This window comes from Propithecus coquereli, unplaced genomic scaffold (assembly GCF_000956105.1).
Source record: "Propithecus coquereli isolate 6110/MARCELLA unplaced genomic scaffold, Pcoq_1.0 Scaffold111, whole genome shotgun sequence".
In the NCBI taxonomy this organism is placed as follows: Eukaryota; Metazoa; Chordata; class Mammalia; order Primates; family Indriidae; genus Propithecus; species Propithecus coquereli.
Window position 1 is genome coordinate 3,860,147 of NW_012135081.1, and position 24,025 is coordinate 3,884,171.

The 24,025-nt window shown below is 59.3% G+C and overlaps 2 protein-coding genes across 6 annotated transcripts in view; one reads left to right on the top strand and one right to left on the bottom strand.

Moving 5' to 3' along the window:
- On the top strand, positions 1–17,463 carry TNS2 (tensin 2). 5 transcript variants are annotated; one of them, XM_012652131.1, is made up of 29 exons: positions 1–260; positions 5,411–5,519; positions 5,987–6,024; positions 6,936–6,974; positions 7,276–7,314; positions 7,473–7,522; positions 7,746–7,917; positions 8,234–8,284; positions 8,591–8,713; positions 8,802–8,866; positions 9,722–9,805; positions 10,342–10,454; positions 10,541–10,601; positions 10,879–10,954; positions 11,533–11,662; positions 11,784–11,849; positions 11,925–12,038; positions 12,204–13,418; positions 13,565–13,715; positions 13,831–14,420; positions 14,537–14,626; positions 14,954–15,079; positions 15,267–15,359; positions 15,493–15,570; positions 15,706–15,783; positions 16,170–16,338; positions 16,447–16,515; positions 16,636–16,665; positions 16,823–17,463. In XM_012652131.1, exons 3-29 carry the CDS (start codon positions 5,995–5,997, stop codon positions 16,959–16,961), a joined length of 4,041 nt encoding a protein of 1,346 aa, XP_012507585.1. In that variant the 5' UTR covers positions 1–260; positions 5,411–5,519; positions 5,987–5,994; the 3' UTR covers positions 16,962–17,463. The 5 variants fall into 5 exon arrangements, with proteins under 5 accessions (XP_012507585.1, XP_012507591.1, XP_012507577.1 ...); XM_012652137.1 differs by lacking the exon at positions 1–260 and adding an exon at positions 923–942; XM_012652123.1 differs by lacking the exon at positions 1–260 and adding an exon at positions 1,322–1,406.
- The window catches only part of SPRYD3 (SPRY domain containing 3), a 14,301-nt gene continuing 7,681 nt past the window's right edge, over positions 17,406–24,025 (bottom strand). Inside the window, exons 7-11 of the mRNA XM_012652147.1 lie at positions 20,837–20,986; positions 20,353–20,410; positions 19,571–19,690; positions 19,322–19,485; positions 17,406–18,982 (exon numbers count right to left, since the gene is read on the bottom strand). Coding sequence (XP_012507601.1) covers positions 18,848–18,982; positions 19,322–19,485; positions 19,571–19,690; positions 20,353–20,410; positions 20,837–20,986 — 627 coding nt within the window. The 3' untranslated portion in view covers positions 17,406–18,847. The remainder of the gene's footprint in view (positions 18,983–19,321; positions 19,486–19,570; positions 19,691–20,352; positions 20,411–20,836; positions 20,987–24,025) is intronic.

The following is a 24,025-nucleotide window of genomic DNA, read 5'->3' on the forward strand; positions in this document are numbered from 1 at the left end:
TTCAACTTCTAAGACCTTAGAAGGTCTTCCTGGGGAGTGGGAGTGACGGTGCAGCTCCAAAGCAGGGCAATGGATGGGGTGACTGGAGCTGCTTGGAGGTGGAGGCAGGAGCTTGAACCTGATGCAGAGATCTCAGCTGTGAGTCCTTTGGGAGAATACGTGGCACAGAAGTCTCCCGTGGAGCAGAGGACCACGGAAGGGTGTCCAGAGTCTTGGGACACACCACCAGGTGTCTTCAACTAATTCAGGCGCCCGTGTAGGTAGGTGGCGCTAGCCCCACCAGGCCAGGCCCAGGCCACGGGTGGTCCTGACTCTGGGGTCCGGCCCCATCCCAAATACAACACTCCTATATAGGGGGCAGACTGAGAGGCTGAGGTTGCACGGCAGTTCTCTGTACCGTTTCTAGACCCTTCTAGACCTACGTCCACCTTTTCTTCTGCGTCTGTCTGGCTCGCATGTTTCTTTTTGCCTGTGTCCCGCCGGCTCAGTCTCTCCCCGTCCCTGTGTTCTCCGTGTCCGTCTCTACAGCTCTCTCTCCCCATCTCTGTCTCTTCCTGTCCTCGATCTCTCCTGACTCAGCCTCTCTGCCAGTCTCTGCACCCTCTTTCCGCTCAGCTCTTTGTGAGTGTGGGTTCCCGGGAGAAGGTGGGGAGAAGAGGAGGAAAGTAGGAGGACGAGGGGCGGGGAGCGGGCGGAACGTGGGGATTGGAGCCGGGGAAGGAGGGAGGGGAGCAGCGAGGGAGGGAAGAGAGGGCGGCCGCGGGCACGGGACGCGGCGGGGGCGGGAGGGAGCCCAGCCGAGCGCGGCGCGCCCGCTCCAGCCGCCGCCTCCGCCTCTGCGTCCCGCTTAACGCGGGCCCCGGCGGGATGGGCTGGCCCGGGGGCTCCCCCTGCTGCTGCCCCGCCCCGGCGCGCCCCCGCCCCGCCGGGCGCCCCCCGCAGGTGAGTGGCCGCGCCGCGCTGGGGCGGCGAGCGGCGGCCTCTGCGTCACGGCCGCGCGGGCAGTGCCAGGGGCCGGCACCAGGGGGCGCGGGGCCGCCAGGGGCTGAGGGGGCGCGCCCCAGGGCTGGGGCCCGAGCGGGACTGGGGGTTCCGCCATGGGGTAAGCCGCGGCGAGCTGGGGGCAGTTGGAAGCCGAGAAGGTGACTAGGGGGCGGGGCATGGCCGCAGTCCCACTTCACTTGGCCGTCACGCCTTCCCGCGCCCTGGACGCACACACCGAGCGGCGGGGTGCTGCGCTGTCCCGCCACGCACGAGGCGCCGCTCCTCCAGCATCGTGGCCCCTGGTGGTGGCTGCACACCTCCCCGGTGCCTGGGCAGGAGCTGGCAGCAGCGCTCGGGCCCTGGCCTGGTAGAGTGCGGGCGAGTGTTTTCCTTTCCTGCTTCACATCTGGGACATTGAGGCAGTAAGTGGGCACAGATGAGGCTGATTCAACTTGCCAGCCCCACTCATAGGCCCCCTTCTGCTTCTGCCCTCAATCCTTCAGATCCCTCTGGGAACACCCATATACCCCCGCCAGCCCGCACTTGCTCACTCCTTCCCTGGGCCTCACCCCTCCTCCACCACCCTCCTACAGCGGCCGGCTCCCCGGCTCTCAGCCTCTCTTCCAACCACAGCTATTTCCAGGAAGGGGGGTGTGGGTGGAGGGGTTTCTCCAAACAAACCCAAGGCTTGGAGTGAGAGGGGGCCCAGCTAGGGGAGAGGTTGACAGGCTCTGGAATGTTCCAGGCAGGAGGAGGGTGAGGGTCCAAGGGGGTCTGGCTGTGCCTTCCCAGTCCTTCCCAAGGGAGCTACTTTTCCTTTCAGGCACAGGCTCAGAGGGACCACCCAACACAGGATTTAGTGAGCCCCCAGCTCTCACTGCAGTCACTGCTGGGAACCTCCTTGCTGGGCCTGGGTGGGGAGCATGAGACCAGTGAAGGTCAGAGGACGTTTCAGGGACCTATTCCAGGTGAGGGGACTGCCAGCCCCTCTGGAGGCAGCAGGAGCAGAAGCATGCTGAAGGGGTCCTGGTCAGGGCTATGTGCCACAAGAGTAAGGGTGGGAACTGGGCAGAAAAAGCCACCCCCACCCCCCCACCCTGCCATAGTGCCCCATTCCCCTTGGCCCCCAGGGCTGGGTGCTAGACCAGGCCAGGCCCAGTAGCCCACACTGGCCAAGGGCCTGGAATGTCCTGGGACACAGCCAGGGCTGGTGGGGTAGGGGTGGGTTGCAGAGCCAGTGCCCCTCTCTAGTTACAGGCTAGGGGCCCAGGTCTGCCACACAGATGCCACCTTCTGGTCGAGGTATCCTGGGACTTCCTGGCCTGGAAAATTGGAGCTTCGAGGGCCTTCCTTGAGGCCTCAGGAGAGGATCTGCGTAGAAAGTGTCCCAAGTAGGCTCCCATAGCAGGGCTTCACTCATTCCAGAAAATGCAGGATTAGACCATCTTGAGGGGTAAGAGGGAGGAGGAGGGACCCTGTGGGAGAAGCCAGAGCTGGGGGAGTTGCCTGAGTACTGGGACATTCAGTAAATACCATGCAAATGAGGGGGGCATATCTGCACATTCTTTCAAGAGACAGCTACAGCCAGTCCCAGGGGCTTGGGGCTGAGGACCCCCAGGCCATTAACCCCTTATGTTTTAGGAAGATTACTCCCCCCTTTCCAAGGCCCCATCCACCTCCCTCCCTTGACTCCCAGGACAGGAAGTTGGCCAAGTTCCCAGGAGGGAGGCAGGAGGCCCATGGAGGGGGTGGAGTACGTGTTGGGAGGGGTCCCCATGTCCGGTCCTCAGGCCCTGGGACAGCAGCTGAGGCAGGAGTGCAGAGCTAGAACCATGAAGGTAGTACCCAGGCTCTGCAGTGGCAATGGGGAGAGGGTCCAGCCCCGGGGACCTGTGGTGGAGAGCCTAAGTTGCAGGGCTTGAAAGAGGGACCAGGGATCTGTGAGGTGTCTGAAACAAAGCCAGGGAATGGATGAGTAGGGGGCAAGGAGGAGCACTGTATCGGGAGCAGAGAGCAGGATGCCTTAGTCTGCAGCATGAGAATGGATGGCTCCTATGGGCAAAGCAGCCTACAGGCTGGAACTTGGCCTTGCAAGGTGTATTGGGGTAAGGGTGGGCAATGCGTTTTTCCTTTTCCTACCTCATAACTAGTGAAACTGAGGCAGGAAGCTGGCCTTCAGTCCCATTTTCCCTGACCCTCAGGACACACTCCAGATCCTGGGCCTCTAGGCAGTAGTTCCCAGCTCTCCTCCCTCCCCACCGGAAGTCCCTAGAGAGCTTGAGAGTTCAAGCTGGGAGGCTGGCTGGGACACGGTGTTCCCCACCGGTCCTTGAGCCCTGCCCTGACATTGAAATTCTCACCCCACCTCACCGCCCCACCGGGCTCAGGACCATGGATCCCTGCAGATCCCTGGATAGGGTGGATGTCCCAGTGTGTGGGGCAGCTCCAGAGTGGGGAGGGAGGGTGTGCAAAAGATCCTGGGCTGACACTCCCAGCAGGGTAGATCCTGGGAATCTGATCTCCTGGCCTCCCCCACATCCTCCCTCCCCCCAACTTCCTGGAACAGCAAGCGACCTGCCCCCTTCCCGCCTGCACTTCCCTCCACTTCCAGGGCCGGGCTGCTCCTCACACCAGCCAGACAGCCTACCCTCCGCCCAGGGGAAGCGGCTGCCTCCGCCAGGCCGCTTTCAGGAAGCCCTGGGCCAGGCCCCAGCATTGTTCAGGCCTGGCGGCCGGCACCCCAGCCGGACACCATGAAGTCCAGCGGCCCTGTGGAGAGGCTGCTCAGAGCCCTGGGGAGGAGGGACAGCAGCCGGGCCACCAGCAGGGTAGGAGTGCCAGCTGGCTGGGCAAGCAGGGGTGGAGGTATGGGCAGTGGGGGAGGGGACCAAGAATCAGGCCAGACCATTCTCCCAATTTCAGCTTCCTCAGCCTTCTCCCCTTGCCCCACATTCCCTCATTACTGTGCCCCTTCAGGGTGGCCAGGGCTGGGGTGTGACCCACAGATGGCATGTTTGGGTTAGAGTGGCTCCTGCTGTCTGTTTCTGTTCCTCTATCACCTTTCCTGCTATAGCCTGGGCCAACCCTGGGGGTCCTGGCCCCCAAGCCTGAGCCCCAGGTACATGTCATTGTAGGATTTTGCCAGGCACTGTCCTGGAGTCCTAGGGCGGGGCTAAGAGATCAAGTTCCTTACCTGGTCCAGGAAGTTCCCGGCAAATGGGATAGAGGTGGCTAAAGGGCAGGAAGAAGCCGGATCTCAGGAGGGCTTTAGAACTGGATGTTTGCTTTCCACGGCCATCATCTATACATGCTGTCAGTGCCAAAATGCGCCCAAGTGTCCTAGTGGGTTCCCCAAGGTTGGCCCATCCTAGAAGTTCCAGGAACAGGAATCAGAGGTGCTACCTGGGTCCCCATCACTCCCTTTCCCCACTTTTCAGCCTACCCCAAAAGCAGCAGCTCAGGACATGAGATGATACTAGGGCAGGGCTGGGGAACAAGGGCAGCAGGAGTTTAAACTCCAGAGAAGAAAAATGGGTAAAAGAGAAAGGTGGCAAGGAGACAAATTGTCCCCAGGCAGAGGATGTTTGGAGAGAAACTGCAATGGGAAGGAATGGGACTGAGGCCTGGGTCAGAGGGGGCATCCCCACCTCCTGCATCACTGAACCTCTATGTGGGGAGGGGCTAAACAGGGAATCAGGTCCACCCCTCCTTGTTCAATGCTTGAATCCCACTTGAACTTCCCCAGGTGGGGGGCGGCAGCGGCACAGCTCACTACATCCAAAGGCAGCAAGGCAGCTAACTGTCTCTCTCTCCTCAGTGTCCTGCTTCTGTTTCTCCCCCCAGCTTTACCGCCCCCACTTACACAATTGCTGTCTATCGCCTCAATGCACAATGAGTAAACATGTTGTTCTGACCGTGGGGGAGGGGGCATGTCAGCTGCCTGGAGCATGGGGACAGCAGGAGCGAGGGGAGCAGGACTGGCTGAGGCTACTTCTACCGGCTCAGTCTGGGTGTTACAGAACTGACATACAGCTCGCCTGTCTGCCGGCCCCCTGCCCACTCTGCAAGCAGGCCTCCATCTGGGGAGGGCAAAATGGGGGGAGTCAGAGGATGCCCCCACCCCCCCAGGAGGAAAGCCTAGCTAGTATTTGGGCTGGCAGTGACCACAGGGCATCACACCCCAGGGCCACATGAGGGACCTAAGTGATCCCTTGGGGAGGAGCTGACCCAGTGAAGGTGACGCAAGGGGTCAGATTCCACAGTCAAGGACAGACCCCACAACCACTCTGAAACAGCTATGGCAAGTGCATCCTATGGTTTTGGGGGCTTGATCAGGATGGAGGAAGAAGGAAACCAGTGCAGGCAAGGCCAATGCCAAGTCCCACTGGAAGCTCACACCTCTATCTGTTTGTCCCTCCACCCCCAGCCTAGGAAAGCTGAGCCACATAGCTTCCGCGAGAAGGCTTTCCGAAAGAAACCTCCAGTCTGTGCAGTGTGCAAGGTGACCATCGATGGGACAGGTGTCTCGTGCAGAGGTGAGGCACTCTGTCCTGTGATTCTGAGACCCTCCACCTCACACACTGTGTTGCACAACTCCAGCAGGCCAACCCACACAACCTCAACCAATCTGCTGCTCCTGGATTAGGCACCATAGTAGCCAACAGCCCTGGCTCCCATGACAGACACTGTCCACAACCCAGTACTTTACCACCTTCCCATCCTGACCTGTGACTGAGGGCTTCCCTCCCTCTCTTCCTCCTCACCCCATCCACACCCTAGAACATTACCCCTGGCCTGGGCACCAGTATTCCACTGGCCACGCTTTTCCCTCAAACTCTCCCCCTGCTTCCCAACCTCAGCCAGCCCAGTGCGGCTGGAGTCGGGAAGTCCCAGGGTCTGATTCCAGCACCTGGGGAGATGAGGGAGGGCCATTCCTTCCACTGCCTCAACAGGCCCCTGCTAACCCCTCTCCTCTGCACTCCCCCTACTTCCTGCCCTCTAGTTTGCAAGATGGCAACACACAGAAAATGTGAAGCAAAGGTGGGTACCTGGTTATACCTTATGGAGGGAGGGGGGTCTGGGGTCCCTTCCTCCTCCCAAACAGGATTCTCCAACCACACTGGCATCCACCCTTCACCTCCACCCCTCTCCATCACTGGGGAACCCCTCCAGGGTGGGAGGGGGTGCTGTACTTGGCCCTTTAAGAACCACGCTACCCCATCCCCTGGAGGGCTGGCCCAGGCGGTGGACAGTGAGACAGCGTTTGTCTTGGTGCTGTGCCCAGGCTGCAGCTGGCAAGAGGATGGGGGGTGGGGAAGAGGAGGAGAATGAGGAGGAGGAAGGGTGGGGTGGCTGTGGGGGGAGCAGGATTTCAGAGACTGGGCAGCCGGATGGGCTGTGCCTTCCCTCTGGGGAAGGGTCCTTAGGATGCCTGGATGGGCCTCGTCCTGGGCTTGGAAAAACTAGACCTTTTCAGATACAAGCTGTAGATAGCACCCACTGTCCACTGGGGACCTGAGACAGCCCTGTCTTTGAAAAGGTTCCCTGGTCCTCCTGCAGTGCAGGGGAGCCGGGTCCCAGGCCCCTGGTTCTGGCTGTGGGGAGCTGTGTGCCTAGGGGTGGGGTCTCCCAGTGAAAGAGGCCAGTGTCCGTCCCTGGCCATGGCCTGCCTGCATGCCTCTATATATAACTCCTGCCCTACAGCTGGATGAATGGGGGTCTGTGTGGGCAGGGGGCTGAGAGCCAAGAGCAACACATGGGGGGCCCAGGGGGTGGGGGATCGAGAGGCCAGAGGGGAGGCTCCCTTAAATAGACGAACCTCAGCTGGAGCCTGCGCCCATCCGCTGACAGTCCCTCCACCTTCTTGCTAAAGCTGAGGGGTTGCCCCATCCTGAAGTCCAGGGAAGCCCATTTCACCAGGAGCTCAGACTCTTACTCAGGTCTCCTTCCAGGTGACTTCGTCCTGTCAGGCTTTGCCTCCAGCGGAGCTGGTGAGTGTGCTCTGGGATGGGGTGGGGAAGGCAAGGAACCTGGCTGCAGTGTCTATAGATCTGGCCCCAGAGAGGGCCCCCAGGAGATTACCTTGAACCGAACTGATGGGGGTATTGGTCATCCTGAGGGGGAAGGAAAAAAACATGTGAGCCCTCTGCTGTTCTTTTCCTCTTGGGCCTGCTGGGACCTGGACTCCTGTCCCCTCACGAGGACACTGACATGCCCTCCCACCATCCCCAGGCCCATTATGGTCTTGCCCTGGCCCTAACCACTCCCTTTTCCTCCCCCATCTCCCTCTAGCGGCGAAACACCGCCCCAGTCAGGCGCATAGAGCACCTGGTAAGGAGATGCTGGAGGAGAGGGGAGGAAGCAGGTAGCTCTGGGAGTAAGGATCTAGGTTTCCTGAAGACGAAAATACATGGATCTCTGGAGTGGGGAGCCTAGAATGGGGGAGGGGTACCCAAAGAGACGTCCAGATGCTGTTTGTCATCCACCAGGGATCCACCAAATCTCTGAACCACTCAAAGCAGCGAAGCTCTCTGCCCAGGTAAGCGAGGTCGCGGGGTAGGGGGCGATTGGTGGGGGAGCCCACACAGCAACTAAGCTCCCTGGGACAGCCCCTGCCCCAAAGCGGTAGTCTCCCTCCGGTCCCACCCACTCTCAGGACCCAGCTAGGCCTCACCTGCAGTCCATCAGACACCCTCCCATCACGCTAGCCACCTCCGGGTGCCCCGCCCGTCCGTTCCTCACGTAGGCTTCGCCCCTCCCAGGAGCTTCAGCCTAGACCCGCTCATGGAGCGGCGCTGGGACTTGGACCTCACCTACGTGACTGAGCGCATCCTGGCAGCCGCCTTCCCTGCGCGGCCCGACGAACAGCGGCACCGGGGCCACCTGCGCGAGCTGGCCCACGTGCTGCAATCCAAACACCGCGACAAGTACCTGGTGAGGGGCGGGACCTGCCGGAGTCAACCAATGAGAGGGCTGAGAGGTCCAGATGGGCGAGGCTGCTCCCTGATGTCAAACCAGGGGAGGCGAGGCCGCCAGGGGGCGGGTCCAGAGCGGGGGGCGGGGCCGGGCGGGCTCTTGAGTGCCGCCCGCATGTGAGCGGAGAAAGCCAGAACACGGGCGATTGGGCAGTGGCGGCTAGGTCGGACCTGAGCGACATTGTTTTAGAAGAAGATCCTTGCTTAGCGACCACGTTCACCGCTCCTCGCTGCCTCAGGTCTCTTCCATCTAAAGCCCTCTTCCTTTATTTCAGCTCTTCAACCTTTCCGAGAGAAGGCATGACCTGACCCGCCTAAACCCCAAGGTAGGAGGGAGACGGCCTGCCCAGCCATTAAATCAAGCCGCCCCCAGCCTCCTCGTTATTCACGGTAGCAACTGGCATCTACTTCATTCTTAAGCACTTTCCCATATGACATATTACTGGCGACACTTCAGAACCTGGTGCTGCAGGTATCAGCCCATTGCATGGGTAAAGAAAGTGCTGAGGCTGTCATGGACAACCAGTAGGCCCCGACCTTGTCCCCATGCCTATGCCCTGTCCCTTTTCCACCCCCACCCTTCTCTCTTTGTTTCTGGCCCCCACCCCCAGTTGCACCCCTGCACTCCCCAGGTCCAGGACTTTGGCTGGCCTGAGCTTCATGCCCCACCCCTGGACAAGCTGTGCTCCATCTGCAAAGCCATGGAGACGTGGCTCAGTGCTGACCCGCAGCACGTGGTCGTACTGTACTGCAAGGTGGGATGGGACCTTGGGTTCGCAGGGCTGGGGTGCCCTCAGCCTGGGTCCGCAGCAGGCCCTCCATCCCTGTCTCTCTGCATCTCAGGGAAGCAAGGGCAAGCTCGGAGTCATCGTTTCTGCCTACATGCACTACAGCAAGATCTCTGCCGGGTGAGGCTCCCCAAAGCCCACGTAGCCCCTTCCCCCGTGGTCCTTCCTCCAGCTGGCCTTTATGAACCCATCTCCCCTGGAGGCCACCTCTTTGTTCAGAGAGCCCTTTGCTGTAAACCTGACATCTCCACCTCCTTTTTATCACTTGTACTTCACCACAGTCCCCAGCAGCTGATCTGTATTGGTGTCCTAGGGCTGCCATAACAAAGTACCACAAACTGGGTGGCTCAAAACAATAGAAATTTATTGTCTGACAGTTCTGAAGGGTAGAAGTCCAAGATCAAGGTGTCAGCAGGACCATGCTCCCTCTGAGACTCTGGATAGCCTCCTTCCTTGCCTCTTCCTGGCTTCTGGTGGTGGCCAGCAGTCTTGGTGTTCCTTGGCTTGCAGATGCATCACTCCAATCTCTGCCTCCATCATCACCTGGCGTTCTCCCTGTGTGTCTCTGTCTCTGTGTCTCTTCCTCTCTTCTTGTACGGACAGCAATCATATTGGATTAAGGGCCCACCCTACTCCAGTATGATCTCATCTTAACTAATTATGTCTGCAACGGCCCTATTTCCAAATAAGGTCACATTGCGAGGTACCTATCTTTTGGGGAATTCAACCCATAGCATGGTCTTACAGCCCCATTTTACAGATAAGAAAACTAAAGTTCAGGGAATAATTACCTGAAGCCCAACAACTAGTAAAGTGACTGTATGTGGGGCTTCTAGTTCTCTTTACCACCACTCTGGGCTTCCTCTAGACTTGGGGGGGTGGGTCACATCTCTCCTCTCTCCCCTGGGTCTTAGGGATGGGAGGCAAGGACGGATACTATTCCCTAATCCCCCACACTGGCCTTGCTCTCCCCAGGGCGGACCAAGCACTGGCTACTCTTACCATGCGGAAATTCTGCGAGGACAAAGTGGCCACAGAACTGCAGCCCTCCCAGCGCCGGTGAGCAGCCTGGGTGGGGATGGACCAGAGGAACAACCCCCTCCAGGGCCACCAGGGCCAAGGTTCTCTCGTTCCTGCAGCATCCCTTAATTGAGCAACTCCTACATGGCAGGCACTGTACCCAGTGCTGGGAATTCAGAACAAACAAGGTCCCTGCTCTCATGAAGCTTACAGCTAGAAGAGTAGAAGTCAATAAACCTGTGAATAAATAGACAAGATCATTTTGGATGACAAGTTCTATGAACAAAACAAAGCTGAGCCTGTGAAAGACGGTGAGGGGCTGCATCCACACGTGAAGCAGAGATCTGGGGGAAGGGATTTCTAGGCAGAGGTAGCAGCAAGTACAGAATCTTTGCAGGAGCAAGAGGGATTGAGGTTAGATGTAAGGAAGAACTTTCTGGTGAGCTGGAAGATGGGAGGGAAGTGCCAAGAAGGACAGGCCTTCCAAGGGTGTGCGGACATATGCATCGTTGAATTGATACAAGGCGACCTCCAAAGGAAGGGGCTTATGTTCTCCTTGACGCACCCTCTGCCAGATACATCAGCTATTTCAGTGGGCTGCTCTCCGGCTCCATCAGAATGAATAGCAGCCCTCTCTTCCTGCACTACGTGCTCGTGCCCATGCTGCCAGCCTTCGAACCCGGCACAGGTGAGTCCACTTGAGATGCATTCCATGGGCAGAGCCACCCCTCTCTACTCAGCACCTTTCACGCGCCTTCTCCTGTACTCCACCAGGCTTCCAGCCCTTCCTCAAAATCTACCAGTCCATGCAGCTCGTCTACACATCTGGAGTCTAGTGAGTGCCCTAGTCACAGGTCCCTGACACCTCTTGGCCAGTCCCTCCCTCCTACCCCCACTCCCTGGATTCCTGCTTCTCTAGCCTCCCCAGACAGCTGGGCTTCAGCTCCAGCCACTGCACCTGAAAGCTAATACTACCATGGAGTCCATTGTACAGATGGGGAAGCTGAGGCTCAGATCAAGGCCACTTAGGGTCAGATTCTGATCTCCCAGCTCCCTCCTTACTCTGCATAGCCACCTCTGCACTGCTGTGCCTTCTCCTGTCTCCCCCACAGTCACATTGCAGGCCCTGGTCCCCCGCAGCTCTGCATCAGCCTGGAGCCAGCACTCCTCCTCAAAGGCGACGTCATGGTGAGGGGTCCAGGCAACCAGGAGAGACCAAGGGATGGGCGGGGGTGGGGGGTGCATCCTGTCAGTGGCACAGTCACCTGCTGAGTCACCAACTCAAGACAGATTGCGGCCGGGCGCGGTGGCTCACGCCTGTAATCCTAGCTCTCTGGGAGGCCAAGGCGGGCGGATTGTTTGAGCTCAGGAGTTCGAGACCAGCCTGAGCAAGAGCGAGACCCCGTCTCTACTAAAATTAGAAAGAAATTAATTGGACAACTAAAAATATATAGAAAAAATTAGCCGGGCATGGTGGCGCATGCCTGTAGTCCCAGCTACTCGGGAGGCTGAGGCAGGAGGATCGCTTGAGCCCAGGAGTCTGAGGTTGCTGTGAGCTAGGCTGATGCCACGGCACTCACTCTAGCCAGGGCAACAAAGTGAGACTCTGTTTCAAAAAAAAAAAAAAAAAAAAGACAGATTGGAGGCCAAATAGGGAGGTCACCTTGTAGTTGAGACAGGGCAGAAGCTGTGACCAGGCAGTCCCCAGGGTGGAAGCACAGAAGAGGACATGAGGTCTCACCCCCAGCCTCCCGCCTCTCACCCAGGTCACATGCTATCACAAGGGTGGCCGTGGCACAGACCGGACCCTCGTGTTCCGAGTCCAGTTCCACACGTGCACCATCCATGGACCACGGCTCGCCTTCCCCAAGGACCAACTGGATGAGGCCTGGACTGGTGAGTCCGAGACAAGTGGCATGGGGAGGGAGCCCAGGTGAGGGCAGGCAGGTGGCAGCAGGCAGGAGAGCGTGGTGTGGGCCAAAAGCCTGGCTGGCTCTTCACTGTCCACTCCCCACAGATGAGAGGTTCCCCTTCCAAGCCTCGGTGGAGTTTGTCTTCTCCTCTAGCCCTGAGAAGGTCAAAGGTAAAAGTGGGGCTTGGGCTGGGAACTGAAGGTTGTATCTGCCCTGCTCCTCCACACCTGGTGGCCTTTCCACAGGTAGCACTCCACGGAATGACCCCTCGGTGTCTGTTGACTACAACACCACAGAGCCTGCCGTGCGCTGGGACTCCTACGAGAACTTCAACCAGTACCATGAGGACAGTGTGGATGGTGTGTGAGGCGGGACTGCGGGCTGGGTGGTGCAGGGTTGTGGCAGTTGGGGGGCAGGGAGAGCCCCCTTCCAAGAGATACCCCTGGGCACCCCAGCTGGAGTCCCCACCTGTCCCCTGCGTTAACTCTCTCTCTCCCTTTTCCCTGCTTGCCTTCCCCACCCAGGCTCCCTGACCCACACCCGGGGCCCCCTGGATGGCAGTCCCTATGCCCAGGTGCAGCGGGCCCCCCGCCAGACCCCACCGGCACCCTCTCCGGAGCCACCCCCACCCCCCATGCTCTCTGTCAGCAGTGACTCTGGGCACTCATCCACACTGACCACAGAGCCAGCTGCTGAGTCCCCTGGCCGGCCACCCCCTACAGCTGCTGAACGGCAGGAGCTAGATCGCCTCCTGGGAGGCTGTGGAGTGGCCAGTGGGGGCCGGGGGGCTGGGCGCGAGACGGCCATCTTAGACGACGAAGAGCAGCCCCCCATGGGCGGAGGCCCCCACCTCGGAGTGTACTCAGGCCATAGGCCTGGCCTTAGCCGCCACTGCTCCTGCCGCCAGGGTTACCGGGAGCCTTGTGGCGTCCCCAATGGGGGCTACTACCGGCCAGAAGGAACCCTGGAAAGGCGACGGCTGGCCTATGGGGGCTATGAGGGGCCCCCCCAGGGCTATGCCGAGGCCTCCATGGAGAAGAGGCGCCTCTGCCGATCGCTGTCCGAGGGGCCGTACCCCTACGCCCCCGAGCCAATGGGGAAACAAGCCAATGGGGACTTCAGCTACCGCTCCCCCGGCTACCGGGAGGTGGTCATCCTGGAGGACCCCGTGCTGCCTGCCTTATGCTCATGCCCAGCCTGTGAGGAGAAGCTGGCGCTGCCCACGGCAGCCCTGTATGGACTGCGGCTGGAGAGGGAGGCTGGCGAGGGGTGGGCGAGCGAGGCGGGCAAGCCTCTCCTGCACCCAGTGCGGCCAGGGCACCCGCTGCCTCTGCTAGTGCCTGCCTATGGGCATCACCATGCCCCGATGCCCGAGTACAACTGCCTGAAGCCACCCAAGGCGGGCGAGGAAGGGCACGAGGGCTGCTCCTACACCATGTGCCCCGAGGGCAGGTATGGGCATCCAGGCTACCCTGCCCTGGTGACATATGGCTGTGGAGGAGCAGTTCCCAGTTACTGCCCAACATATGGCCGCATGCCTCACAGTTGCAGCTCTCCAGGTGAGGGCAGAGGGTATCCCAGCCCTGGTGCCCACTCCCCACGGGCTGGCTCCGTTTCCCCGGGCAGCCCACCCTACCCGCAATCCAGGAAGCTGAGCTACGAGATCCCTGCGGAGGAGGGAGGGAGCAGGTACCCGCTGCCTGGGCACCTGGCCTCAGCAGGACCCTTGGCCTCTGCAGGTGAGGGCATGGGAGTGGGGAGTTCCCAGGGTAGAGGAGGGTTCTAGAAGATGGTGGGGAGGTCAAGGGGGCACAGGGTGAGAAAGAACTAAGCCAGACAGGAGGGCCTATTCCTGCTCAGACCCCACCTCTCCCGTTCATTGCAGAGTCACCTGAGCCAGTGTCCTGGAGGGAGGGCCCCAGTGGGCACAGCACGCTGCCTCGGTCTCCCCGAGAAGCCCAGTGCGGTGCCTCTTCAGAGTTGTCTGGTCCCTCCACGCCCCTGCACACCAGCAGCCCGGTCCAGGGCAAGGAGAGGTTCGCAGCGGGCCAGGGTGCTCGGGCGCTTCTTTGTCCAAGCAGACGATGAAGGCTGGGGACATGGCAGCTCCCAGCGGGGGCCCTGTTGACCATCTGCCCTTCCATCCTGCAGCACCAGACGACAGGACACCAGGTCCCCCACCTTGGCGCCCACTCAGAGACTGGGTCCTGGCGAGGCCTTGCCCCCTGTTTCCCAGGGAAGCCCTGGAAAGGCTCCTGAGCTGCCAGCGAGAAGTGGGCCTGAGCCTCCGGCTTCCAGCCTCTGCTCCCCAACCTCCCCTCCCAGCTCACCCAATGACTGGCCCCAGGAAAGGAGCCCAGGGGGCCGCTCAGACAGTGCCAGTCCCCAGGGCCCTGTGCCCACCACACTGCCTGGTCTCCGCCACACCCCCTGGCAGGGCCCTCAAGGCCCCCCAGACAGCCCAGATGGGTCCCCCCTGACGCCTGTGCCTACCCAGGTGCCCTGGCTTGTGGCCAGCCCAGAGCCACCTCAGAGCTCACCCACACCTGCCTTCCCCCTGGCTGCAGCCTATGACACCAATGGCCCCACCCAGCCCCCACTTCCCGAGAAACGCCACCTGCCGGGGCCTGGGCAACAGCCAGGACCCTGGGGCCCAGAGCAGGCATCACCACCAGCCAGAGGCACCAGTCACCATGTCACCTTTGCACCTCTGCTCCCGGATAATGCCCCCCAACTCCCAGGTACAAAGGCCTTAGTTGGGGTGGGGCCACCTTGAGAGAAGCCTTTCTCCCAGGGAGGGGCATGCCATGGGGCCTGGGGAGCCCTGGGGTCTGAACTCAGTCCCTCCTTGTCCTAGAGCCTCCCATGCAAGAGAGCCAGAGCAATGTCAAGTTTGTCCAAGATACATCCAAGTTCTGGTACAAGCCACACCTGTCGCGTGACCAAGGTGAGAAGCAGTGTGCCCTCACCAACCCCACCCTCCATGCCTCCTGTCTTGGCCTCTAAGTCCCATCCTGTTTGAAGCCCTTGGCTCCTCCCATCTCAGCTGTGTTTACCTTGACTAAGCCTCTCACCAGCAGGTGACTCTGGGCTTTGGGCCCAAGATTCGTCATTGTCAAAGCCCCTGGGAACTCTAAAGTTCTATCCCCAGACTCCTGCCACCACCACAGCTGTCAGGGCAAAGCAGCCCGGGGAGCTTGGCAGAGGAGCAGGGCTTCATGCGGCTGGGTCAGCCACTATGAAAACTTCTCTTCGCCACCTACCTACCTTGCAGCCATTGCCCTGCTGAAGGACAAGGACCCTGGGGCCTTCCTGATCAGGGACAGTCATTCATTCCAAGGAGCTTATGGTCTGGCCCTCAAGGTGGCCACGCCTCCACCTAGTGCCCAGCCCTGGAAAGGTACAGAATGGCCAGACCTGACAAGATAACAGGCCCGGGTGGGGGTGGGGTGCGGGTCATGCCACTCCGTGGCTTGGTGGGGAGAGGCAGGAAAAGACCTCAGCTGCTCAGGACAGAATCCCTTTGTTGGGGAGGAAGCTGGGAATGGAATCTGAGAAAGCCTTACTCTCTCCTCCGCTCCTCTCAGGAGATCCCTTGGAACAGCTGGTCCGCCACTTCCTCATTGAGACTGGGCCCAAAGGGGTGAAGATCAAGGGCTGTCCCAGTGAGCCCTACTTCGGTGAGCATCAGGAGTCCAGGGAAGGGTACCTGGGGTTGCCATAGGGTGAGGCCAAGGAGTCTCAGCTAGGTGGAAGGGCAAGTTGAAGGCGACTGTGGGCACCTCGGGACTTCTCTCACCTTCTCCCTCACAGGCAGTCTGTCCGCCCTGGTCTCCCAGCACTCCATCTCCCCCATCTCCCTGCCCTGCTGCCTGCGCATTCCCAGTAAAGGTGGGTGTCTGGTCACCTGTCCCCGCTCCTTCCCCCACCCTCTGCAGCCAAAGGCAGGATCCAGAGGTCCTGGCTCCCAGCCTTTCCCTGGGACCACCCCTCCCTCTGACCTTCCCTGCTGGCCTCATTTCCCAGATCCTCTGGAAGAGACCCCAGAGGCTCCAGTGCCCAGCAACATGAGCACAGCGGCAGACCTCCTGCGTCAGGGTGCCGGTAAAGCCCTCTCCCTGGGCACTGAGGGGGCATTGCAGATACAGGACATGGGGCACTGGGAGGCCTTGAGGTTGGTGGGCCTTGGTGGATGCACTTGACCCATGAAGGTATTGGTAGAGGGTGGGAAAGAGGGTCCTCAGCCTAGGTTCCCAAAGTCCTATGGACATGAGGATCATGGGCAGGTTGGGGTGGAGAGCCCGTTAGAATGCAGATTCTCAGGCCTCTTTCCAGTGCTTCTGACTGTAGTCTGGTGGAATCTGCTATAGACAAGTCACCTGTCTGATTCTAATGCATTTGACAGCACTAGCTAGGGAATGGGCAAGAGCTGGTAGGGTGGGGGACTAGGGAGCCAGCGCTCCCTCCCGACCCACTCTGTGCCCCTGCAGCCTGCAGTGTGCTCTACCTGACCTCAGTGGAGATGGAGTCACTCACGGGCCCCCAAGCTGTGGCCCGGGCCAGCTCTGCAGCTCTGAGCTGCAGCCCCCGCCCGACACCAGCTGTTGTCCACTTCAAGGTCTCAACCCAGGGCATTACACTGACTGACAACCAAAGGAAGTGAGTCTGTACACCCAGCCCTACATGGGGTCCCTGTGAAGCCCTGTGCTTAAGGCCCCTGCAGGCCCTGATTTCTGAGTGTGACCCTCCCCATCCTCCTCCTTGCAGGCTCTTCTTTCGCCGCCATTATCCAGTGAACAGCATCACCTTCTCCAGCACTGACCCTCAGGACCGGAGGTGAACCCCCTTCCGAACCCTTTTTCCCCACAGCACCAGGGTCCCATGAGGCCCCAGCCCCAGCTCCTTCAGTGGCTATCCCCTGGGGCGGACCCCTTCACAGTTCTTCTCCTTCTACAGATGGACCAACCCAGACGGCACCGCCTCCAAGTAAGCCTCCCCCATGAATCTAGTCTCTTCCCTCTGGGGGATCAGGGCACCTCCATCTTCCCCAACCCTGGCATTTGAGTCAGCCTACCAAGGCCAGCTACATTCCTTCGTGCAAGGAATGCTAAGGCCCCTCCGCACTCTGGCTTTGTCCCCCTAGGATCTTTGGTTTCGTGGCCAAGAAGCCGGGAAGCCCCTGGGAGAATGTGTGTCACCTATTTGCAGAGCTTGACCCAGATCAGCCTGCAGGCGCCATTGTCACCTTCATCACCAAAGTTCTACTGGGCCAGAGAAAATGAAGGAAGGCCACAGCTAGGAGCCCACGTCAACACTGCACCCCTCCCAGCACCCCACAGCCCTCACTTCCCCTGGCCTGGACCCAGGAGACCCGGGAGCCAGCACTCTCCCTGAGGAATGGGGAGTGGGCATCGGCCTGGGATGTTGCTCTCCTTCCCTGCCCCCAGCCTGCTAAGCTAAGTGGACAGGCCCATGAGATGACCTTGCATGTGAGCAGATGGCAGAGATAGGCATGTGAGGGGTGAGGCAGCATCAGCAGTTGGGCCCCAAAGGGGGTCAGGACAGCCCAACCTGCAGCAGACATCAGCCCTCCAGGGGAGTCAGGCCCTGCCAGTCCCACCCAGCTGCAGGTCCCAGCATGGCAGGGAGAGGGGAGAGGGGTGGGGAGCAAGTCACTCCCTCCTCTGCCTCCCCCCTGAGCAGAGATCAGAGTGGGATCACATGAATAGGGGAAAAAAGAGAGTCTATTTTTGTCTAATAATAAAGAATTTCTATAAACTTTAGTTGGAGTCATACCTTATTCACAGGAATGGGGCATCCCGGGCCCCAGGCCCACAGCCAGGTCCATGGAACATATATGATTCCCATCCCTGGCCTAACACTGGTCCACATCTCCCCGTGAGTAAGCTGCCCTCGGCTGCGTCCTACCCTCTGGCCCTGTCCCTAGCCCTAGATACCGGAAAGGATTCCGATTCTAGCCATGCTGATAAATACGGAAACTCGATCTTTATTGGCTATATAAACATCTCTGGTCTGTACATACATTTCATACATCATAGTGCAGGGCCTGAAGGGAGGGCCAAGGGGGGCCCCAGCAGCACCGCAGCTCGCCCGCTTTCCCCACAGCCCTACCCACCCTGTGCAAACCAAGGCCAACAGCTCCTGCTCCCTCTTCCTCCCAGAAGTCACTGCTATGGGGAGAGGCTCAGGGGTCGAAGGGGTGGAAGGAGATATGAGGGCTTGGTAGGGGCGGACATATGTAAGCGCTAGAATCCAACACCGAAGCAAAACAGGCAACTGGCACAAGCAGCAAGCTGGGGCACGGGGCTGGAGCAGGGGCAGGAAAAGGAGAGTGAGGGGCCCAGCTGCCCCCCTGGGCTTACCCAGCTCAGGCTCTGGGGTCTTGCCCTCACCACAGCAACAGAGACGTGCCCCAGAGGCTCAGCCTCCACCCTAGGGAGCTAGGGACATGGGCGCCACAGGCGAGGAGCGGGTGGAAGGGGAAAGAGGAGCAAAGGCCCAGTGTCCTGCCACCTCACAGCCCCTCTCTCTTAAACGTGCAACAGGCACCCACCCATGTGGGTGTCGGGGGGGGAGGCAGAGACTCAGATTCTCTGTGGGTGCCTGAGCAGGGGGGGTGGGGGAGCCAGCTCTCAGGGGAAACAATGGAGACCCTAGAGGACTTGAGGCAGCAGCCAATGAAACGAGAGAGATGGCCCAAGAGAGGCCCCCTAACCCCGCCAGGGGGGCGACAGCAGCAACCGGTTCCCACGATAAGGACAGGGAACAAAAAAGAAGAATCCACGGAGAAATACCGGGGAGGGAGGGGAGAGGCAAAGCATCACACCCAAACAGCAGCTGAGACAGGTACCCGCTCCTCTCCCTCACATGGGGACCGAGGGAAAGAGGATCCAGACATTCCCTCACCTGAGCCAGCGGGACCCACCCATGGCAACACCGTTCCTTGGGCCTGTTCTGTCCAACCAGAACAAGGCTTGGCACAGGTCAGAAACGTGGGCACAGAGGAGCCTGAGGGCCTGGGCTGGTAGGGCAGAGCGACTGACTGTGCGCCCCAGGGCCTGCTGGGCAAGCAAGTCCTCGGGGAGTCAGGAACTGAGCATGTGGCCAGCAAGGGTGAGAAGAGGGAGACGGGCAGCCTGGAGAAGGCCTAGCCACTCAAGGGGTGCAGGTCTACTTTGACTTTCTCGCCGCAGCTCAGCATTCCAATGGTGGGGAAGAAGCCTCCAGAAGGTACAACAGCATCCTTCTTCCCGATTATCTTGCCATTCCGCGTGAAGAAGACCTGGGGAGCAATTGGGGAGAATAGAGCCAGCAGGCTCTGGCCTCTTCTCTGACCATGCTGAACCCCAGGCCGAACCCCAACCATACGCAGCTCCCGGCAGGGGCTGGACACAGTTAGGGTGAAATGGGAGCGACCACAAGAGGGCGTCCTGAGGCTGGAAAACAGCCTCCCAACCACAGCCTCCCCATCTCAACAGCCCCTGCCACCCGAGAAGACCCCTGAGGGCAGCACCAGACCTTTCCTCTTTCCTATCCTGGCTCTGAGTTCTGTTCCCCGCTAACACTCAGCCCTTGCCCAGACCCAAGAACCTAGTCCCACCATAAACTCTCCCCTACTTACCACCACCTTCTTGCCCTCATGCTCTGGCTCTATTTCTTCTCCATCTTCTTCCTCCTCCTCTTCCTCCTCTTCCTCTTCTCCTTCCTGATGCAGGTACATGACGTTCCGGACAGCCCGAGCAGTCGGGGACAGGATCACTGTGTCACAACTGTCATCACTGTCCCCTAGGAGACCAGGAAACCTGAGCTCCTGTGGTATTCCCCCACCCTCTGCCCTGAGCAGGCTGGCAGGCCACCCACCCCTACTCACCCTCACTGTCCAGAATGTAGTCCCGGGGGAACATGATTCCACAGCCCATGATGTCCCCTTTGTAACAGCGTGGCCCAAAGGGGTCCCCCACGCCACTGCCATGGAAGATCTTCCCGTCATCTGTTGGAGACAGGGGAGAGGACAGACTTGAAGGAGGAGGGGCTGACACTACGCACCCCCTGCCCCCCACCAAGTGGCCCCTCCTTGAAGTTGAACACTTCCCTACCCCCTCACTGGCTGGCTCCAAGGAAAGGAAGAGACAAGGTGAAACAAAAATGAGGAGAGAGATGTGGGAAGGAGGCACCAAATTAAAAAGAGATACAATGTCCCTCAGCTCAAGGGGCTAAAGGGGAAACTCCCCCAGGGGACTAGTGGGAAGAGAGCAGAGGGCCCACAGGGAAATAATGACATCCAGGGTGGGGAGGGCAGAGGTAGGGCCAGGAATTCAAGGCTCGGTCCTCTTCTAAAGAAAGCCCTGAAGGAAATCAAGCAGACCAAAAACAGAAAACGAAGACTCTACAGGATGTGCAGGAAGGGCACGGAGGGAGCCAACTCAGAGGCCTGGAATGTCCAGTCTGGGCCCAGATCTCCCGCCCTGCCCGCTCCCCTAGCTTTCAGGGCTGGGAGGAAAAACACAGAGGAGGAGAAAGCACCGTGGGATTGGGAGGGGGCGATCAGCCAGCAGTAGGGAAGAGGCCGTGTGTGAGGGGACCAGGAAAATGGGTATCCCTAAGTCTCTGTGTCCCCACAATCCTGCCTGTCCCAGGCAGCCCTCTATTCACCTGCATGATAAGCCACAGACCCTCTGCTCCAGCCAGGGTGCCTGTTCTTGGGATAGTCCTGCACCAAGAAGAAAAAGGAAAATCTGTGGTCCCATGCACAAAAGGAGGACAGGGCAGAGTGGAGAGTGGCGTCTGAATCTTCAGTCTTCAATCTTCTGGAATAGGTTACAACCCAGGCAGCGGCTCACCATCCCGCAGCCTCTCACATCCTGCAGGTGCTGGGCTTGCCCGAACCAGGCAAGGTGAGGAAGGTGTTAAGCTTTCAAGACCAGAGCCTCGGACTGCCCCACCCCCACCCCAGGCTGTCTGAGGTCCTTAGTCACCTGGGGTCTGTACTCTTAATGCAGCAGACACATATGACATGTGTTCTGTCTCAGTTTAAGATCCTCCCTCCACAGCTCAGGCCTCCCAGGTTTCCCCAAGAGCTTCCTGGCCCATCCCAACAGCCCCAGAGCTGAGCAAAAAGCCCAGCACTTGTGCCCACCTTCCGAGCCAGGCCCAAGGCGATATAGCATTTCTCTCCAGGGTCCACAATTTCCACCTCGAAGTAGTGGCTGCGGGTGCTCAGCGGGTGCCGGGCCTGGGCCAGTCCCACATCCACGATGCTCTTGCCCTTCCCCAAGTACTCCAGCAGCTGTTAGGGGAGAGCCAGGTGGGGGTCAAGGAGCAGGCTGCCACCCACCCTGGAAACCTGGTCCCAAGGCAGTCTAGGTACCAGTTTCCCGAGTCTGACGAAAACTCCTGGCTGAAGGAGAAAGGATCCTGGAGGCACACCTCAAGGTTCTAGGCCAGCATGGAGGAATGGGGTGGTGGAGAAGGGGGGCAGGAGCAGCAGCAAGCCAGAAAACATGGGGTGGGGACGGGGACCCAGGCCATCCTCACCTCCCTGAAGAACCCTGCTGGCCTTCCCTGCTAGGAAGGGTCCACCCCAGGGGCCCTAAACATAGGAGAAAGGAGGAGTGAAGACCAGCCTGAGAGGAAACTGGACAACTTTCTCGGGGCCAAGTGGAGACAGAGAGGATGCAGAAGTCAGGTATCAACCCCAGATGTTTGTGGAAGGGGATGAGCTCAGAAGCCCATTCTGCCTGGGATGGGTCTGCCATGATTTCTCAAGGTCCTTGTTTTACTTGGCTTTGAACAGAGCTGTTCAGAGCTGGGTCAGGGAGGTGCTGAGGGAACCCAGGGCCCCAGAACAAGCAGCTCTACTCCTTCACTTCATGTGTGGCGGGGAGAGGTCAAAACAAAGACAGAGGCAGGCTTTCCTGTCCCCAGCCCCTCACTGTTCTTTCAAGCTAAAGTAGGGGTGTGGAGGGGGCAGGAGAGGGGAGATGACTGATGGGTTCTTGGGGCTCTCCAGTCCCACAATGGTCCTGCCTGGGCATGACAGGGCGGCAACCCCCAATCTGGGAGGATTTATTTGTCAGTTGTCATGGTAATAGTGGGGCTATGACTCAACCCCATCCCCTCTCTCCCCCACCCTCAGCATCACCTGGGATTCCTTAATCCCCTTTTAATTAGCCCAACTGCCCCTCAAGACTTTCTTCTACCCTCCCACCCCGGCAGCCCTAAAAAAAAAAAAAAAAAACAGGCTCCCTGGGGACTCCTCTGTGTCTCCCTGGCAAGCCTTGGGATCCTGGCCTCTCACCCCGCAAAGATTCCTGCCTGAACAGGAAAGGAGTTATGCTCGCCTGCACCAGCATGGACGCCTGTGCGTGTCTCCTGCGGAGGCTGGTCCCGCACCCTCACTGCCCCTTCAGACAGCGGGAATAAAAGGGCTTGGTGCCCTTCTCAGCCTTGGATCCCCAGAGCCCTGCCACCTCAAGCCCATCCTCCCCTCCTCTCGAAAGAGAACTGGGGGCAGATCAGGGGGAAAGCCAGAGACGTTTGGGAGACCACCTAAACCCACAGCCTGGCCCACACTGTCTGTTGGTGGTCCTGTGTGTTCTCTGCTCGGCCTGGGTCCCTCCTTTGCAGCACAGGGTGTGGCTTGATGCATATTAACTAATTTACACTCCACCCAGTCAGAGCAGCCCCCAGCCCAGCCTCTCCACCAGCATTGCAGAACTGGGTGGGGGACCCCACAGCTGCCCTCGACCCACTCTATCCAACTGGCCTCAGCGTAGGAAACACAGCGTTCTCCAGTTCCAGAGCCAAAAAACAGCTGATCCAGAGCCTGATCCTTGGGAAAAACCCGCCCAACCACTCCCTCTGCCTCAGCCCCCAGGAGGGCAGCTGCTGCAGTTTTGTCTAAGGATAGGGTGAGGATGCTTCCTTAGACTGAAAATCCAGGACGAACTGCACTAACATAGGACTCTAAAACCCACTCCCCGCCCGCTACCCACAGAACGACCACCGACCAGCTGAATGGATGGCTAGGTCACCACACAACGTGCCCTCTTCCAGAGAGGCACGGCTCAGCCCTCAGGGCAGAAGCCGTCAGACACCATCCACTCTCCCTCTCCTAAGCAGAGCCCAGCCCTGAGCCTTCTCAGAGCCTTCTTAGAGGGGTGCACGTGACGGGAAAGTTTAGCCCCTCTCAAAGATTCTTTCTTAAATACATCCCTCCCCCTCCTTGGCTGACCAGTACTAGGCACCCAGAGGAGATGGGAGGGTCAGCCCCAGAGTGAGCTGCTAGGACCTTGATGCTGGCCCCTCCGTCTGTGTCTCAGATGCCTCTTAGTTTGAAAGAGAACCCAACAGACATAGGTTCAAATCCGAATTCCTGTTACTTAGTAGCTACTAACCTTGAGCACGTTAAGGGATAACACTACCTGCATGTCCCAAAAACGGGTGAGAAGACTACATGAAATGTCAAGTGCTTAGCACGGAGCCTGACACCCAGTAGGTGATCAATTCACATTTCCGCCTCTCCTTAAATCAGGAAACAGGGGTTACACTGGAACTGCCAATCACAAAGAAGGACATAAACTTTCATCTCAGCCCTTACCTCCAACTAGAGTAGCCCCTTAGGCCAACCAGGACAGAGGAACACTCCTCAGACTACCCTATCCCAAGTGTCTTTCCCTCAAACAATGCCCAATCAACAGGAATGTTCCTCTACATCTCTGGTGGGGGTAGAGGGAACACTTCCTTGAGGCTCTCAACCACCTCTTCTTCCCCCACATGTACAGACCACGAATCCCTGGGAGGCCAAACAGGTGGACTCAGTGCCGCAGAGAAGAGGCTGTAGATCAGCGTGTAGAGACCCCACCTCATACCAGTAGTGCCTTCCCAGCCTCTTCTTTGCTGGTAACCTCCCTCCTCCCCTTGCCAGCAGAGACCCTAATCCCTCTTGACAGGAGCAAAGGAGGGCTCAGTGCCCTGAGGGCCCAGACACAGCTGAAACAGGAACCAAGAACATGCACCCCAGCTCAGGCTCCAACACAGCCTTCTGGGCTGGGTCTGGGGAGGACCCCTTGGAGGGTGGGGCCTCACTCACCACCCTTTGTGTACCAAAGCTGTTGCCCGGTCGCTAAGGAGTTGTCAGAGGAGCTATGAATAGGGAACAAAGACAGAAAATGAGTCTAATCCCCAGGCTGTACCTACAGCCCCCCACCCTCCAATTACCTCACCTTGCAAGGGCTGGGGGCAGGGGTGAGGTGAGGGACAACACTCCGTCCCTGAGCAAATGCAGCTGCAATTCTTTAGCACCCTCAGAGCTCTGGTGGCGGGG

Excerpts from the sequence above, each read along its gene's own strand:
- TNS2 (XM_012652110.1), top strand. The coding sequence starts at position 3,738 with ATGAAGTCCAGCGGCCCTGTGGAGAGGCTGCTCAGAGCCCTGGGGAGG. Across the intron at positions 7,918-8,233 it reads AACACCGCGACAAGTACCTG|CTCTTCAACCTTTCCGAGAG; the intron begins GTGAGGGGCGGG and ends CCTTTATTTCAG. Across the intron at positions 16,339-16,446 it reads CTGACTGACAACCAAAGGAA|GCTCTTCTTTCGCCGCCATT; the intron begins GTGAGTCTGTAC and ends TCCTCCTTGCAG.